Genomic DNA, 19272 nt, shown 5'->3' on the forward strand with positions numbered 1-19272 from the left:
CAAGGAGGTTATTCACAGAGAGTGTCATGAAATTCTTGTATTTATACGGACCAATATAACAGCTCAGGAATTCATTTTCCAATATTAATCAGAATTCTTGATGTATTTTATTATTGAATAATGGACAGCAAAGATTCTCAAAGATTCAATTGGTTTTACCCCTGATGAAGTCTTAGAGACGAAACGCGTCAGGTTTTTTGTTGAAATAAAAAGACGATTCATCCTGAAACGGACTGTGCAGAATCATTGTGAATACTACCAACATTATAAACAAGGACTTGTATTTCAGATTGTATCTGTGATTTTATTGTGATATCATATATTTTGGGAGGTACATAATAGGTTCCCGGTAGCGCACCCCTTTTTTTCTTCCTTTCTTGTGAGACAAGCACCTTGATAAAGGGACTACCGTGTCCCCAAGTCATCTACCCTGGTTACAGGTCACAGGATAAACCTAGCGAGCAGAGGTGTAGGCAGGGGACACTCATTCTGCATTTACTCTTTCAGGCATAAGCCGAACCCGGATCGATGTGCATGCAAAAAAAAAAACATTTTTTTCGGCTTATATCTGAAATGGGTGGAACTTATTTTACAGGCTGTTAGCGAAATGGGGACTAAGTGAAAACCGGACCTGGACCTGACCCCGGAACACCGGACCAAACTATCAAACTCTGTATTCCAGAGCTTGTAATGTCTAGTTCAGGGGGTTTCCAGTCCGGGGGGTGCCTGTGATAGCTTTCACCATGGACATGGGGAAGGGGAGATTACAGCCTCCTCATATAGGGCCTTATTTTGGTTCACTCTTTCTGACAAAATCCTTCTTAGATGGACCTCACCTCTCCTGCTCTTCCATTGATAGTAGGTGTCCTCTTTCTCTATATATCCTCTCTGGGTGAGCTTATGTGCTCACTCGACTTCCGCTATCACATCTATGCTGATAACACTGAAATCTACCTCTCCTTTCCTGATCTCTCTCCTTCTATCCTCACTCATATCTCCAACTGTCTCTCTGCTGTCTACTCTTGGATGACTCAGCGCTTCTTTAGACTTAAAATATCAAAGACTAAGCTGTCATCTTCCCACCCTCCTGCATAAAACCTGACCATCTCTCATCCTAACCTACTGTTTATGCCCACTTCTTCCCCTTCTGTGTCACCCCTGTCTGTCTAACCCTCCCCTTTAGAATGTAAGCTCTCACGGGCAGGGCCCTCTCTCCTCATGTGCCTTTCTTAGAATATATAAACCACTGCCACCCTGATGATTGCTTCAGTGTCCTGTCCCCTGATGCAACTATCCATATTAACCATGTACTTGTCCTAAACTGTCTTGAAATTTGTTATGTGTTTCTGATTATAACTATGCTCTGTAAAGCGCTGCGGAATCTGTGTGCGCTATATAAGAAACTGTTAATAAATAAATAATAAATAAATGTGCACTGCAGGGGAGCATATGCAAAATGTGCAGAGAGTTAGATTTGGGTGGGGTTTTACTTCAAAGTGAGATCTATATTGAAGTGTAAAAATAAAGCAGTCAGTATTTTCCCTGCACAGAAACAACATTACTCACCCAAATCTAATTCTCTCTGCACATGTTACATCTACCCCCCCTGCAGTGCACATGGTTTTGTCCATCTAAGAAGTATTTTGTCAGAAAGAGTGAACCAAAATAAGGCCCATGGTCCGGACTGTTCCAGTTTTTATTACATATCCGGACCATGCATGGAGGCTGTATTCTCCCCCTTTTCCTTTCCCTGCTACCTGATGGCTCAGCAGCCCCACCGGACGGGACACCCCAGGCAATGCAACCCCCAGACCGGACACTACAAGCTCCAGAATGACAGATAGTGATGAATGGAGCCTGTCCAGTCCAGCATTCCGGGGTGATGTCCGGTTCCGGTTTTTACCCATACCCAGCAAAATAACAGAAGCTGATTCCAACTTCTCCACTTTCTCTCTCTGAGATTTGATACGTCCCCCCCCCCCCCCCCCCTAAATCGCACTGAAATCTAAACAAGTGTCTCATGCCACATGGAGGTGCCAAATTGGAATGACAAATCTGACATATCGCTCACTGTGTGTGTGTGTGACTGATCTGTGGGTGCCCATGGTTGCTAATGATGTCGGTCCTGCTGCACTGCCAACCAGGCATGTGGCTCCGACCTTCATTTCATACTGTAGCTCAGTGTGTACCCAGGATCAGATATGGATATTGGCTGGGCACACATCATCCCAGTGTGTACCCAGCTTTAGATCTCTAATGTTATTTTTTTTTGTTATGCTATAATTAGTTCACAACATTCAGCGCTCCAGCTATTGTTAAACTACGTGCGCCATGGTGGTGATCCGGACACAGCTGGAGTATAGAACGCAGTCAGTGGTGTATCCCACCATATCGGCTTCTCTGATTCATCACCTACTTTTCTGATGCGGCAACAGGTCTGGATTATATTTAGTTCATTTTATGGCTTATCATAAACTCTAAACCTTGGCGTGTTTTACTTTTCTACACATATGTTTTATTTCCAGCTGTTTCCTTCAAGTTATTATTGGTGTTGATCTGGAATGAATTAGACTTTATTGGATATTATGTGTTGCAATTTATTTGTGGATCAGCGCGGATAATGCCAGCATTCCATAGCCACAGACATACAGACTGGGGCATGCACATTGGCAAGGGAGTTTACAGTAAAATATAGCTGCTGGAGGAAACCAGTACAGTGTGAGTCATTAGATGCCAAGTTACAGATAGACATGCCATAATGTAAAAGTATATGTTCACTTCAGGTACTGTCTGATTCCACATCTCTGAGTAGGATACGTCATCCAAGCCCAGATATCTGTAATCACCTCATGTTAACACAAAGTACTTTTTCTTCTATTTATTCAGTCTCACCGCAATGAATGACCTCACTAATAGTCCCAAATCATTTTATTCACACCCAGATAAACAAGCAGTAACATGCAAACACTCCGATATATATATATATATACTGTATAGCCTTATCCATTCAGTCATCATTTGTGTAAAGTACATTAAGAACCTATGAAATGACTGCAAGGACGCAGCAATATACAGCATCAGATTATACTGTAATATGCATTATACTTGATTACTAGACCAGTAGGGGTCACTGTTCCATCACTTCCATAAGGGTCTATGGCAGGCATGTCCAAACTATGGCCCTCCAGCTGTTGGTAAACTACAAGTCCCATCATGCCTTGCCACAGTTTTGCTATTAGGGAATGCTAAAACTATGGCAAGGCATGCTGGGATGTGTAGTTTCACAACATCTGGGGGCCACAGTTTAGACATGCCTAGTCTATTGCTAACATTTTCCTAGATGTCAGTATAGTGGCATGGTATACCGTCATAAGGTTATCCCTATTAAGGTCAACATGCATTGGGTGGACCACTGAAGGTCGACAGGCCTTAGGTTGACACCTGAAATAGGTCGAAATACGTAAGGTAGACAGGGTCTGAAGGTCGACACAAGCATTAGGTCGACAATGGGAAGCTCGACAGTGAAAAGGTCAACATAACTTTTTTGCATTTAATTTTGAGCCGACATTTGCCGACAGGCGGTATTTCATACCATCCACTGCGGCGTGATGGGAGAATAAAATAGTGCGCCGCACGTAGAGTGTCACTGTGCCCGAAGCACATGGCAAGTGCAGCTCTACACTCAGACGTGTCCATGTCGACATTTGGGTAAAAAAAAAATGTGAAAAACTCATGTCGATCTTTTGACTGACCTTCCCATTGCCGACCTAATGCTTGTGTCGACCTTCAGACCCGGTCGATCTAATGCATGTCGACGTAAAGTTGGTCGACCAATGACCCATACCCAGTGGTATACAGTCTTCTGTACTAATGTGAACGTGGAGACTGACATAACTTCAAGTCATTTTCTAGGGCTTTAATATGTACCATATATAATAGGCTGTATAATATGTTTTTTAAACAGCATCTTCATTTTGCTTTATTAATCTTCTTCCCTAATAAAAACAATTTTAACTCTTCCCTTTCAGATGTTATTTATTAATGTAAATATTAATGTCATAAGATAACGAATTGTCAGCAGGGTTGGGGGTGTCTCATATGGCCCCGGATCCTTGATGCTGTGCACTATTGGACCTTGTACATGTTTGTATAGCACAATGACAGAGGACAAAGGGGTGATGTCAGTACAATAGTGACAACACATCAAGAAGTTGAAATTAATGAAACAATGCAGCATTTTAAGAAAAATAATACTACCTGCTTAGGTCTTCCTTTATCTGGCGCAGTAATTTACCTTTATTAGGTTACATTATAAATCTTGCAGAATTACACAGTTTGGTTACTGGCTGGAGAAAAACATGGCATTTATCTGCAGTATTCCTTATTTAATGTAGGCAGGACTATGGCTTGTGCAATGTGTCACAGTGGCCTTATGATGATCATTTTTCTTGTATGCAGGAGCTCAGATTCTGAAGAAGCCTTCGGAACTCCAGAGTCCACAACTCCAGTAAAGTCAGCACCTCCGGTCCCCATCCCTGCCCTTCCAGAGGCTCAGGAGCAGCAGCCACAGCAGCTACCGGAGGAGGAGACGCCTCAGCTTCCACCCAAACCTGAAGAACCAGGTAATCCAGAGAGATGCAAAGGACCAGTTCCTTAGAGATTTCTTGCACTCAAGAAGAGATTTATCGTACCTTCTAAATTGGACATTTGGAGGTGGTGCCTATAGCAACCAATCAGATACTACAGTTATTTTGTACATTCTATAGAATACCTAGAATCTGGTTGTTATGGACAACAACTCATTTTGTCCACTTTAGAAGGTCTGCTAAATCCATACTTTATGTTTCTCCTCTATGGCCTTCTCCATAGATGCAACTGACCATTTTGGGGGCAGGACTGGGCTTGTCTTGTCATTAGACGGTACCGTGGGGAAGGGGTGGGACTTAAACAACATGAATTGCAGTATTTTCACCTTGCCCATTTCATGCAGACTTGCAATTCCTCGTTTTATCTCCCCATCCTACCTACTTTACTAGAAAATGGATGCGATGCAGGAGATCCACCAACACTTACAGGGGTCTAAATTTGCCATACTTCGTAGATAAATATGGTAAAATCTCTCATTGAGGGTCTCAAGTGGTATTAGTTAAAATTGAATTGAAATAAGTTAATTCTGTAGTTGCCTATGTTTCCTATGGCAAAATCGCGGGCATTGAGGCATTGAACTGAAAAATCGCGTCCATTGAAAAATTTAACATTGATCCCTATGGGAAATCGCGGGCATCGCGTCGGTCGCGTCGCACCCGTTACTTTAGTGCATGCGATGGCCGCGATGCCCGCCATGGGCGCCATGCTAGGTAAAGAGTACCGTTGCCTATTTTCATAGAATCTCAGACTCAGGAATTCCAGGAAGACAGGCTTTCTGCTCACTTCCCAAGCGAAATGGGCGGGCCTTGAATCTCATCATCATAGCTCCACCCCTTCCCTATGCTGCGTGATTACTATAATCATGGCATTGTATTGAAGGCAGGGCCATGATGATGTGACTCGTTTTGCCAAGCCACCTGCACATACCATCATTTTCTAAAGGGGGATACGGTCATTAGGTCGCCAAGGATTAGGTTGACACCATTAGGTCGACATGGGTCTAGATCGACAGGTCATTAGGTTGACATTTTTCACTGTTTTTTGAGCTGACATGTGCCGACAGGCGGTATTTCATCCCTACTATCCACTAGGAGGGGACACGGCGCTACGCTTCAGTGTCCATGTCCACTGTGTCGACATTTGGGTAAAAAAACAGCGAAAGACCCCATGTTGACCTTTTGACTGTCGACCTAATGCTTGCATTGACCTAATGCTCTGTCGACCTAGACCCACATCCACCTAGACCCATATCGACCTTTTTGCATGTTGACCTAATGGTGTTGACCCAATGCTTGTCGATGAACTTCTTCGAACTTCTTGTAGACCTAATGACCCATACCCGCTCCTGGAAAGGTAGGACAAGGCAGGGGATAGAGCAACCGCAAACAAGTGCAGTCCGTGGCATCGACGCATAAACGGCTGATTTGTGGGAGGTCCGATGAAAATGCAAATTCTGAAAAGTGATGATGACTGATTTCAGCAATAACAATCATGTCTTTCATTATTCATGCATATATGAAGGCTGTGTGTGTTTTTTCATACATTAAGTTTATTTGCTAATACTTAATGTCTCAATATTAAAAGTAACCTATGATGCTGAATTATTACATCTGTAACAAGGACTGTCTGACCCCATTAGTACAGTAGCCCTCGCTACACTGAACTGTACATTCATATTAATATTGTCAGAGTTGTACAAGGACTGTATTCGTTTTGAATCAGTCCTGGCTACATTAAAGGCTATACCAGCAGCCTGTTACACACGGCCCTTTAATAAGAAGTATCAATTAAGTATGAAAACAATATTATGTATACACTTAGGGTGTGTACACACAGCAGATCCTGCTGAGAGATGCGAGTCCCTATGCTATCAGATCACATCAGGACACGGCATGCTAGAGGGGCAGATCTGCACTATATAGTCTTTCCTGCCCTCTCTATTTGGCTGACGATTTGCGCTCACATGGGAGCGCGCATCGGCAGCGATTTGCATGCGATATGGCTTTCGATGTTCACTTTATCGGGAACACTGGATGCCAAATCTTACCATGTGTACACACTATAAATCTCCATGTTGAATCACAATTATGTGCATTGGGATTTAAACATTTTTATTCATGTGTTTGCTCATCTGAAAGAGTTTTATTATTAAACATACAGGGTATATGTACGATTTGTATACAATCATTGTCTATAAGAGGCATATTTGGGCAAAATAGCACATGCATGAGAATCACCATTCAAAAAGACATTTATATTTTATGGAAATGACAAATAATAAAAAAAAACAGGAGGGTTGGACAGACAGATGATACACAGGAAAAGGACAAAAAGTAGAAACAAGGGATAGGGGGCATCATCACGCTAGATGAGTCAAGCAGAACGATACATGACAGTTTGTCCAGAATCAGGAAGGACCAAGCAAATCATACAGTTTTGGGTTTTGAAAATGTCTTATCAGGTACCAAGAGGTCACTCCAGTCTCGATATCAGGAAGTGTGGCCTGTCTTTTTCCATATATAGTGTTCTAAGCAACTTATTTTTCGTCTCTAGAATAGAGATCCAATATGTTAGCATAAGTTTTTTGACACTCCCATAATAACAGTCAGGACAGGTTCGAGGATTTTCTTATGGCCATCTAGAGCCCAATCTTTAAAAAGAGAAACACACAGCGTGTGTCTCTGAAAGAGTTTTTATATATGACTGTGGGTATTAATAGATCAAAGTAATATACAGTAAGCTATATGGATTTCTATGCAACACTGTTGACTATAATCTTATTCCTTATATGAATTTGCATCTCTTTATTTATAGCACAATTTCAAAGAATATATTTTCCGCATAGGATAAGTAGCCTGTAAATATCCCACTATCCAGTAACGTATCGTACATTAATCGATTCTTATAACCATCTGTTTATTTATAAATAAGTTAGTTAAAGCTGACTATGTAGGCCATTCATCGCAGTGCGGATGGTGTATTAATTAACATTACTGCCTCTGAGGCACTAAGATCATGGGTCACTACCACAGCCATGACTTCTATATTCTGTGTGGAGTTCATATACTCCCACTGCACTTGCACGGGTTATCTCCGGTAAATCCAGTTTCCTTACCACAATCCAAAAATGTACTGGTTAGTTAATTAGCTTCTGACAAAAAAAAGAATCCTATTGTGTACATGTGTTTAAGGCAGACTAGGTGGTCCAAGTGGTTCTTATCTGCTGTTGTGTTTCTGTTTCTCTCAGTGCTGTGCACAGAACCATGATTTTTCTAACAGTGCCAGCACTGTGCTTCAGGAGTGGACATGACATTTATAATGAATTGATTAGGCTTAGTAAATGTGAGAAAAAGTTACATATATTTTTTCCCTTTGTTCAGATTTGTTGCTCAGTTTGGAGAGAACACTAACCCCTGACACGACTGTATCTGAGAACATTCATGATTCTCCTTTCCGTCAGCCGTCTCGCTCATTTTCTGTGGTGTTTGATGAGGACAAGCCCATAGCAAGCAGTGGCACTTACAACTTGGACTTGGTGCATGTTGAGGTGACAGACAGCTCTTCAGAAGCACCTGCCAAAACCCGACGCAGATCCACAGACTCTGTACCTGTCAGCCGGAATACTCTGTCCCGCTCCCTTAGTTTGCAAGCTGCAGATTTCCAACTTGAAGACGGCCTTAACAGTCACGGAGGATCCGACAGTGCTGGTAGCACTTTACGAAGGACAAAGAAGGCGCGACCGGCATCTTTGAAGAAGAAGGCTGGAAGTATTAAAAAACAGACCGAAGCTGTTAGCAATAAGGACTCTAATCAGATATCAGGAGAGCCACTGGAAACAGAAGTGGACACCAGTCTTCAAGGGCCACCAGGCCCACCAAGCCCACCCCCTCCTCAAACAGACACAGACTTGCCGTTAGTAGGGGAGCAGCAAACATCATCCATCTCTTGCTCAGAGTTGAATTCTGTGGAGCCTGAAACCGACAGTGTCACCATTGTTCCTCCCATTGACCCTTGTCCTGCACAGGAAACAGGAAGGGTGTCCCCACCCTTACCTACCCACCAGAAACTTGAGGTGGCCACAAGTGGCCCTGAAGTCCTGGAAACCCCTACAGTGATTGGACAAGCAGTGAGGCTGGAGTTCGATTATTCCGAGGAGGCACGCGAGGGGCAGCCTCCCGCAAGGAAAGGCAAGAAACCCTCAGGCAAAATGCCACTACGAAAACCCAAGCCCAAAAAGGCTGTTGAAAAGCCTGATGCTCCTCCTGGACCACCCAGTCCTATCCCTGCTGATTCCGAAAATGTTCCCATTTCCAAAGGAACCTACACGTACAATATGGACCAATGGGATGACCCCAACTTTAACCCCTTCTCTTCCAGTGGGAAATTACAAGAATCACCATTAGCTCAAGAAGCTCCTGAACCAAGTAAACCCATTGTCCACAGATCAGAGTCTCCTGCAAAAACACCAGCTTCCTTTGAGATACCGACAGGCGATAATGAGCAGAATGGAGAAAGCAATAAGCCGGCTAAGAAGAAGAAGACTCCACTGAAAACGTAAGTGACACCTCTACTACTGATTATCCATGACACAGAGAGGGGAATTCAACTGTTTTTTAATTGCACCCAATAGGAGCTATTCAATTGCATTTGGCCATGATAAAAGTAATGGGCACCTCGGTCTACATGTCCATCAGCAAAATAAGTGAATATGGGTGCCTAAAAACAATTGAACACACCTAACATTCGAGGATGCGTGAATCTTTAAAAATAGATTCTTACAGAAAGGAATAATAGCAAATTGATACAAAGACATTGACAGCTATATTCAATAGTGTTTAAAAAGAAAACTGGCAAATAATTATTTTTATTATTTTTTATTTTGAACAAAACATTTTGATGTATCAAACATTGAAAAGAATGGGCCAGTGGAGAAATTGCCCAAAGCAGCCAATTAGCTTTGAGGTAACATGTATTCAAGTGTATTGTATAAAATGATAGGTACAGATGTGTCCTCATACATCTAGCCTCAATAGGCCACTCAGCATGAGATGCAGGCCCAATGATGTCAGTTGCCAGTAACAGCGTGCTGCATATGATTGGCTGTTTGTGAATGCTCCACTGACCCTTATTGGTGCTTTATTCATTACTAGGGATTTTGTAGACAGTATAAACCAAATACATTTCTTATGATATATTGCAGAAGTTGTTGTAGTAACAATAATAATAGCAAATGTGTTTGTTGCAGATAACATAAATTATTTAGTACATGGGACAGAAGTGTCTTGGATGAGCAATGGCACCGAGAAGGGAGGGAGCTGGCACATATTACCCAAGCCTGGGGTTTTTGTTGGTCCGGCCCACATTCAACTGTCAGCTGTCAGCAAAGCGCAATAGTCTTCTCTGCCTGTGGGTGGAGCAATCTTGCATCTGACCCTGATTGAGGTGCATGTGGCTCCCACCTATGCAGGCTGTACAGTCATTTGTAAAGTTATATTTAAAATGGGTGTGGCCACATGGCAGCGATTTGGCCACACCTCCTTCACTACCAAGGTTCGGGAAAGCACTTTGCACTGCAGCCCTGTGGATGAGTGCATGTTGTAAACCAGATATATATAATATTCTTGCCAGCTAGAACACATGGCTTTCTTTGCGTTCATTTTTTGTGCCGTTTGAACAAATCTGTATCATCCTCATTATGTTCAATAAAAACAGAATATATTCAGTTATAATTGGAGCACAGTAAAATTTTCTTTGCTATCAGCTGACATATTACAATTCACTTTGAATTGATAGAACTAGGTAGTACCGTAGTATCAGGCTTGCCTACCCTCCCGGAATGGCCGGGAGCCTCCCGAAAATCGGGTCCTTCTCCCGAGCCCCCGGGAAGGTGGGCAAGTTTCCCGCTTTCTGGTAATTGCCCCCGCTCCCCCCTTGCCCGCTGGTTTAATTACTGTAAAATTGTGGGTCCGCAGGGAGGGGGCGGGGCTCAAATGACGCGACCGTGGCATTTTGCGTAATTTAAGCCCCACCCCTCTCCACTGCTCGCGAATCATGGGGCGGGGCCAAGTGATGTCATCCTTGCCCCCGTTCCCCTGACGTGTTGCCTCTCCGGGCTTCTCCCGGAGAGGTGAAATCCAAAGTAGGCAAGTATGCATAGTATGCGCTCTCACCCCACCACGCCTCTTCTCTCTGCTCACTGTACTAGAACTTGCAGCCAGTTATACTGTTAAATTAGATTGATGTGCATCCAGCCTTCGCGCTTTACTGCAATCTTTCAGCGCTCTGCTAAACCACAAGCTAAACTACAACCAGCAAAATATAAAATGTTGCCAATTGGCTTGTAATCATTTGGAGAATATGAATCTCCTTTTCAGAGTTGCCCTGTACGACCGATGGTGTGAGTCTGCGCATGCGCAGATGCATTTCTGTGCATGTGCAGGTTGCGTGCTTCCATGGCGAACAGGGTGTTTGACGGGCGCACACACCCAAAAATGTTAGTGTTGGGTGGCGGATCGGACATTTCCTTGCAAATCACCCATTAATGGGGGTGCAGGGGGTGGGCAGCTGCCCGCCCACTTCCTGCCGAGCGTGCACGTATATCTAAGAAACCCAAGAGTCACTTAGATATACGTGCACCATTCAACATCATTTATGTTAAACATCCATTAGCTGGCAGTGCGGGCAAACCCACGGTGCGAGGGGGGGCAGGCGGGCCAGCATTCGCCCGGGCGGAGACTGGTGGACTCGCAAGGCTGCGAATTTGCAGCCTTGCGAATCAACCAGAACAACCCCCATAGTTAATTCCTACAGAGAACAGCACTGCTGAATGCCTATAGTTCCCATAAAGGCAGCTTGTTTCCAGGGTTGTGTGGGAGGATTTGTTTTAGTCCCCTGGGTAGGTTGTTGTGACATTTCTTCTTGGGTATGTTAATAAGTGTTTGTGCGCACATTACACTTGTGGTGCCACAGAGGGTGTATTACTGTGCGTACACAGCCTCCTGTCTGTCTGTCTCTTTGTCTCTATGTCTATAGGATGGGTGAAGATGTCGTATCTGTCTGTTCTCTCTTGTAAGTAACCTCACTCAATCATTGTCTGTGTCCACCTGATGCTGCCGCTGCTTCAGTCAGTCTGTGTTTGCCTGTCTCCATTCTGGGCTTGTCGTATTCCTATTGCCTCCTCTGCCAATCCCGGCATGTTGCTTCTCACCTGTCAGGCTGAGCTGTAGCTGATGGCATGCTTGTGACCATGTGTTACTGAGCCAAATGTTGTCCGTATGGTGCTGGGTAATGAGCGAGGGGGCTGACAAATGTGCCACTCTCTCTACTAAATGTCCTAATACTCCTTTATTGATATATTTGATGGCTTTGAGGCAAATATGAAACATTTAGTGGCTTGGGCAAATTCATTTGTATCTTATTTATTCATGTTTGCCTACAAGCCTGCAGTATGTGTCTCTGTGTCAAATTTAAAATGTTTCCTTGACATACTGTAGAGCCTACATGGCAACAGAACGGTGATAGCCAGTCGTATCTTCTTAAGTGTATCGGGCCTAATGGCTCCAGAGGAGGGACGGCAGCACAGTTCAAAATTCAAATAGGGGAGAAACACCAACTGCCAGTGAGTCAGTTTTAAATACCAGTGGGTGTGGCTCCCCTATTTGAATGTTTGAACTGTGCTGCAGCCCCTTCCCCCTGGATCCGCCCCTGGAAATAGGAGCTTTTTCACATAGAACCATGCTTACCAGCGTATTAATGTTTGTATGTGCTTCTTTTGTTTCAGTGACACCTTTAGGGTGAAGAAATCACCAAAGCGTTCCCCAGTCACAGAGAAGGGCTCCGAGGTTTGTAACGATGATACAGTTGTCAGTGATGTGACTGGGTAGCAGATGTGCCCTGCATAAGTGAAAATATAGGGCGTTGCCAACTAATGCCCATTATTTGTTTTTATATGGAGTAAATATAATGATGTCAATTTACTAAAGCTTCTGACAGTCAAAAGTGGGGTTGTTGCCCATAGAAACCAATAATTTCTCTAATGCATAATAGAAAATGATAAACAGAATCTGACTGGTTGCTATGGACAACAGCACCACTTTACACTTTTAGAAGCTTTTGTAAACTTACCACAATGTGTCTATTACAAAGAATAATGCATCACCTTATTGTAAAATAATATTACAAGACTTTGAATTTAATATTCTTTTTTTATATTTTTTTTTTTACAATAGGTGGCACATTATCACTGTTATATTTCATATCGATATCTCAACCAGAATTATATTCTAGGGTTCAGAATGTTGCATGACACTGTTGATTAAAAAGTTATACTTCCAGGTCTCAAGTAGTAGCTCTGTTTGTCGTTTAGCATGTGGGATATTACAGTATGTCAGCATTCACAATCTGGACATTGGAATAATCTACATTGCCAGCATGTTGACTATGGGGTTAACCACGTAAAACCTAACCCTAATTGCAGCCTAAAACTAAAATCCTGGGCCGACATACTGCTGTCAACAGTACTAGAATGTTGACATTCTGAATGTTGACATGATAACTGTATTCTTTTTAATTTAAAATGTGGCACTTCAACTATACATCCCAGAATTCCCTGCCACAGATTTACTAGCATACTAGAGTATGCTATAACTGTGGGGCAGGGCATGCTGGGATGTAAAGCTACACAGCAGCTGGAGTACACATGATGATTACCCCGGATATACGTAGATATACTGTAGATATAAAAATCCGCGCTGTCCATAGAACTTCAGTAGTTCTACATGGGTCACTGTTGCCTTGAGTGGTCTGTAGAGGGTTCGGTGTATAATAGTCGGCTTTGTGGTGCAGGAAGTCCAAGCTGGGTCCCTTCCTCAGGCTTCAAGCATCTGCAGCAGCACACTCCAACAGGTCGCTTCTCGGCCTTTTGGCTAAGATCAAGTGTAGTATCTGTTCTTATCAGTGGGTATGGACTGGCCTCTGGCAGAGAATAGAGAAAGGCTGGACTGAGTAGCTGCTCTGATGGGCGGAGGGTGTGGGACCCCTCTTTTTTGCCTGGGAGTGGTGAAAAGTCTGGCTGAGTACCTTCACCTCTGCCTTTGGTAGGAGGTGTTGTTTTCGTAAATCCACTGGTAAGAGGGGGGGAGAAACACTGGGCCTAGTAGTTTGACTCTCTTGACGGGGTTCGTAGCCCCCGAAGGATGAGACATCGAAAGGCTCAGTCTAGTATCCATTCCCAAGGAGCGGAGAAAGGCTGGGACTGAGTAGATGGCTCCTGTTCCAGAGGTTCGTAGCCTCTGATGGGGAGACCGCGAAAGGCCCAGCTTAGTACCTTAACCTTGGGATCGGAGAAACACTGAGACTGAGTAGATTGCTCTTCCGAGGGGGTCGCAGCCCCTAAGGGAGTCAGTCGAAAAGCCCAGTGGAGTACCCATTCCCATGTCAGGGGCTGGAAAATGCCCTACGATGGGAACAGAGAAACCTTGGTCGGACGCTGATCGGTCGGTTGCTTGGAGTCCGAGGCTGCACTGTGCCCCCGGGGAAACTCGGGGGTGCCGAACATGCACGGGTGATCCCAAAATCACCATGCACTAATAAGCACTTGCACTACGCACTTTCCCTTCAGGCGACGCTTCACGTCCTTACCTTGTCCTTTTGGATGAGGTAGGACAATTTTTCACACCCCCACCCTGGCCTTCTGGCTAGGGTCCTTTATTATTTATTTCTCTTCCCCTCTCACGTTCGTCACTTTTCACGTTCCTTGTTTTTTGTAGTTTTGTCACGTTTTTTTGGGTAGTGTGGTCGACCCTTTCGGGCCTTCCATTTCCCCAATGTGCCGAAGCTCTCGCCTTTTGGGGAGAGCTTCGTGCCCCCCGAGGACGACCCCGAGCCGCAAGGCGGAGGGAAGTCTACTGAGGGTCTCTCCAAACCTTCGGGTGCGGAGGACCCACCGTCCTAACCCTTCCGGGGGTTGAGGAATGAGGGTCTCTCTAAGCTTCGGCGAAGAGGACCCACCATTCCCTATTTTCCCCTCTTCGGCCTTATGGTTGAGAGGGGTTAGGGGAAAAACGGGGCCCTGTCTCCTTCGGGAGACGGACCCACTTCGATCGCACGGCCCCCTTTGCACGTGTTTAGGCACAGCACTGGTGGTAGGGAGCACACCTCGGGCTCCTGATTTTTTTCAAACTCAGCACACTCCAACAAGAGAACCCACAATGACAAAGGCCAGAAATATACTATATATACTTTTGATGGTGCTACATGATAGTATGTCTTATACATGGGGAAGATGTATAATAAATCTGTGTACCACCGCATATTGACTTATGATTTTAAATATTTTTATATGGACCTGTCTCCATGACAGTGGGTAACAGTACTAGGACATCTTCTATTTACTGTCCATTTAAAGTTAAGCAAAGGTGCCCATACACTTATATCATATGGCCCTTTATATGGTTTCGACCACTCGTGTGAAAAGTGGCAAATTGTATGTGACTTACCTTCGAGTACGATTTGATGTGCGGAGATCATCATGACTACCACAAGGATTTGACAGAACCCGCAGCCATGACTGTGACCGCATATGATACATCATATACAAAAGGACTGCTTACTTACGATGTATCGTATGCGGCCCAGCCGCCCAGGAGCTGTCGAGTGAGTTTGGGGGTTCTCGCTTGTGAGATTCACATGCAAAACTGTCAGTATTGTGTATGGGGGCCTTATCTATACTTTTAATCCTAGTAGATTACCAGCTTGTTCTTCTCACTTGCATTGCAGTAGTTTAGTTACTATAGAATTAAGGTTCTATAAAATAGTGAAAAACATATTGTTGCAGCATTTGTGAGTCTGTGAGTACGAGTATAATGAAACATTCGGGAACGTTTTCTTTCAGGAACTAACGTTACTTTCCAAATCAGAAGCTCCACCCATTATAGTCTCTGAAGAACATGCTACAGATGAGGAAAAGCTGGCGTCCTCAGTCAGCAGCCAGAAATGGACCTGCATGGCAGTGGATCTGGAACCAGAGAAGCAAGACTATCCCCAGCCTTCGGACCTGACCAGTTTTGTCAATGAGCACCAGTTCCATGAGTCCACAGATGGTATGTCGCAATTAACACACTCTCCATTGTTGCCCCTAAAAATTGTTTGTTGGTGGTAATACTCGGTGCACATGTTACTAACTCCCAGAGACACATGCAGCTTTTCTAGATGTCTGCTCATAATTGTTTGTACCATTCGAGGACAGACTCGACATTTTGTAATTACTGCTCCCATTGGTATAACTTGGACAGTATGACTGGCGAGTCCCTGAGCGCTCATACACATGTGTTGAGCAGCATTACAAGGGGAGCTACGTTACAAGGGGAGCTACGTTACAAGGGGAGCTAGCCTAGGGCACCTGGAATGTCTAATCAGATCCTGTTTATGATGCAGATCTAATATTCTTGTTTTTTTATGTCTCTTTTTAGATCTAGAATATGGCAATTCATACAGCATAGAGTACATGGAGAAAACTGGGAAGTGCTCGCCGGTAAGCCTGCCTCACTTGTCACGTGACATATAAGAAGAGAACTCAGTGATAATCATTAGCAAGACCACTGCCATATTGTTTGTTTCTTAGTAAACAGGAAATGTGATATACATAAAACCACTTATATAGTGAATAATAATAATCCAGCAATAATAATGTTTTTTAAGGTATGGATGGAAGTAAATTCTAATTCTTTCAAAAATAGTTTTTTCTAAAGTTTCATATTTATAGACTGTGACATATGTATGAACCTACTTTAACTTGCTTTGAGGTGAGTGGCATTTAGTCTCGTAGCAGTCTGTTATCAGGTATTAGGACAATGCTGGTAATGGGGTAGGTCTGTCCCAGGCCCACGTGGTGCAATTGTTGTTCTATGACGCCAACGGGATATGGTCATTAGGTCAACAAGTATTGGGTCGACACCATTAGGTCGAAATGTCGACATGGGTCTATGCCGACAGGTCATTAGGTCGACACGGGCAAGGTCGGCAGTCAAAAGGTCGACATGGGGTTTTTCACTGTTTTTTTGAGCCGACATGTGCCGACAGGCAGTATTTCATGCCATTCCATTCACCAGGGCGTGGTGGGAGAAAAAAAGCATAGTGAGCTCAGCAAGCCATGCGAGGGGAGATGCTGTGCTATGTTTCAGTGTCCATGTCGACTGTGTCAACCTTCAGGTAAAAAAACAGTTAAAAAAAAAACATGTTGACCTTTTTGACTATCGACCTTGCCCATGTTGACCTAATGCTTGTGTTGACCTAATAACCTGTTGACCTAAAGACCATGTTGACCTTTCTGCACATCGACCTAATGGTGTCAACCCATTGCTTGTCGACCAACTTCTTGTAGACCTAATGATCCATGCCCAAGCTGACATACATGTGCAGAGAGAATTAGATTTGGGTGGGGTTTTTCTTCAAAGTGAGATCTATATTGCAGTGTAAAAATAAAGCAGTCAGCATTTTCCCTGCACAGAAACAAAATAACTCACCCAAATCTAATTCTCTCTGCACATGTTACATCTGCCCCACCTGCAGTGCAGCATGGTTTTGTCCATTTGAGAAGGAATTTGCCTCTAAGACTGAACCAGAATAACGCCCTTAGTGCATCTAGCCCTAAGCCTCTACCACCTCTGATGGGACAATAGAACAATTTAAACATGCTTGGGATAGGCATATGAATATCCTTACAAAGAAATAAGGATCAAAAAGGAGTGAGATTACCTAAAGGATAAAAAAGGGACAGACTAGATGGGCCAAACGGTTCTTATCTGCCGTCAAATTCTATGTTTCTATAAATCACACTTCTGACAAAGCGTATGCCCTCATGAAGGAACTGTTCCCATGGAAGATCTTGATCTTAATAATCTGTACCTCTTGATCTGCTCCCTGTTCATTGCCACTAGTAAGTAATGCAGATGGTTAACATTTGTTGTATTTGGAGGAAAGTGCAAGCAGTGGTACAGTGGGCTGTTATAGCAGTTCTGCAGTATCAACCTCATTCTCTAGTGAACAAAATCATTTTCAATTTGGGAACAAGTGAATCAAATCTAGAATGCAGCAGAGACTACCGCTTACTGGGACCAGCAACCCTCTGGGCACGTTCAATACCAGACACTGCTACAACCAGTGATTGACGTCTGTGCCATTACAAGGCATCTGGGCAATGGGGCAGAAAGTGTGTTACTATCTGGAATAATGTTATAACTAGGTGGCCCGTGCAAAAATGTTGCATTCAAATGGGCCAAAAGTAAATTTTTTACTTACATGTTTAGACAAACAATAGAATGTGCAATTCTAAATTAACAATTTGTCAGAAGCAGAGAACTTATTCTTTAAATGGTACCTCATTTATTGATTTTGGTTAAGTATGAAGGGAGAAAATAACGTTCATCGCCAAAAATCACCTTCTAGAATATAATATATACATGTAAGATGGTATTTGCCCCTTGAGTGTGTGAAGTGTGTTTAAATGTGTTATTTTAATATCTGAAAACAGGTATTGATAAAAAAATGATACATGTACGTGTACCAAGTCAAAGAGCTGTATTCAATGCTCTGACGGTGAGCTATGACAGTGCCGATAGCTCGCCGTCAGAGTATTCTACTCCCTTCCCCCAACATTTCCACCTCGCTAGTTCTTTTTCGGCGAGGTGGAAACGATGAGTGTGCCCATTAAAACGGCGGGGCTCGCCATAAAATGCAGCGGACTCACTGCATTTGCGGCAAACCTCACCATTTAAGGGGTTCCTTGCCGTCCTCTGATGACGAGAATTCCAGGCAAGCATCAAATACGGCGAGGGGGTTGGATCGTGAGGATGGCTTTTCCTTGCCGAAAATAAGCCATCCTCACCGCCACATTGGGCCGGATCCAATGTGGCCGGCTAGGGGGTTAAATGGTGGGGATCGCCGAAAACAAGTGATCCTTGCCGCTGGACCCCCGCGCCAGCCGCTCACCCTATTCTACTTTATGGGGAAATCAGATTCCTCCAAACAGTGAGGCTCGTGGCTAATGCAGGGAGTTGCTGCATTTAGCCACGGCCTTGTCGCTACAAAAACCTAGCGAGGGGGACACGGCGTGTGCAGGGGGTCAGTTAAATACTGACCCTGGGAGCTGTGACAGCAAGCAGGCAGCACTGCTCTCTGTCACAGCTTGCAAACGTCATTGAATACACCCCATTAAATACACCTCCATATATAAAAACAGGAAGTAGCAACTGTACTTCTCCATCCTATAAACCTGCTGTATACACAATATGCCTAATGCAGTGCTCTAGTTGGACTGGCCGTGCATTGACTCTTATGCTATTAAAACATAACAATCCGCATGATTTATGAGCAGAGAATTATGGTCTGGGTGTGTGCAGCGTGTGACCTCAGCCCGCATACTACAAAGCCTGGCTCACTCTGTTCTCTCTGTTGTAATATGTCCTTAGCTCCGGGAAGTAACCCAGACTCAGTCTATGTACCTCATGTTTGAAGCATCACAGGATAGCCCAGCAAACACACTGGTCAAGTTTTCAGAGTCTTGCACTCCAGGATTAGAGTAAGTAGTGCAGCGGATAATGGTGTGAATAATTGTCCTGGAGGCTGAAT

At 43.9% G+C, this 19272-nt stretch overlaps 1 protein-coding gene and 1 pseudogene across 8 annotated transcripts in view; both read left to right on the forward strand.

Annotated features, from left to right (window-relative positions):
- TACC2 (transforming acidic coiled-coil containing protein 2) overlaps positions 1–19272 on the forward strand; it is a 117989-nt gene that overhangs the window by 72829 nt on the left and 25888 nt on the right. For 4 of the 8 annotated variants that reach the window (XM_083149189.1, XM_083149184.1, XM_083149187.1 and 1 more), the window contains 7 exons: positions 4459–4622; positions 8028–9201; positions 11680–11715; positions 12428–12488; positions 15539–15746; positions 16116–16177; positions 19113–19222. In XM_083149189.1, the coding sequence (XP_083005315.1) occupies positions 4459–4622; positions 8028–9201; positions 11680–11715; positions 12428–12488; positions 15539–15746; positions 16116–16177; positions 19113–19222 (1815 nt within the window). The remainder of the gene's footprint in view (positions 1–4458; positions 4623–8027; positions 9202–11679; positions 11716–12427; positions 12489–15538; positions 15747–16115; positions 16178–19112; positions 19223–19272) is intronic. The other 4 variants (XM_083149186.1, XM_083149191.1, XM_083149185.1 and 1 more) reach the window with 2 other exon arrangements.
- Positions 13552–13771, forward strand: LOC146012760 (U2 spliceosomal RNA; annotated as a pseudogene).

This window comes from Crinia signifera, chromosome 6, assembly GCF_055691185.1.
Source record: "Crinia signifera chromosome 6, ASM5569118v1, whole genome shotgun sequence".
Classification (NCBI taxonomy): domain Eukaryota; kingdom Metazoa; phylum Chordata; class Amphibia; order Anura; family Myobatrachidae; genus Crinia; species Crinia signifera.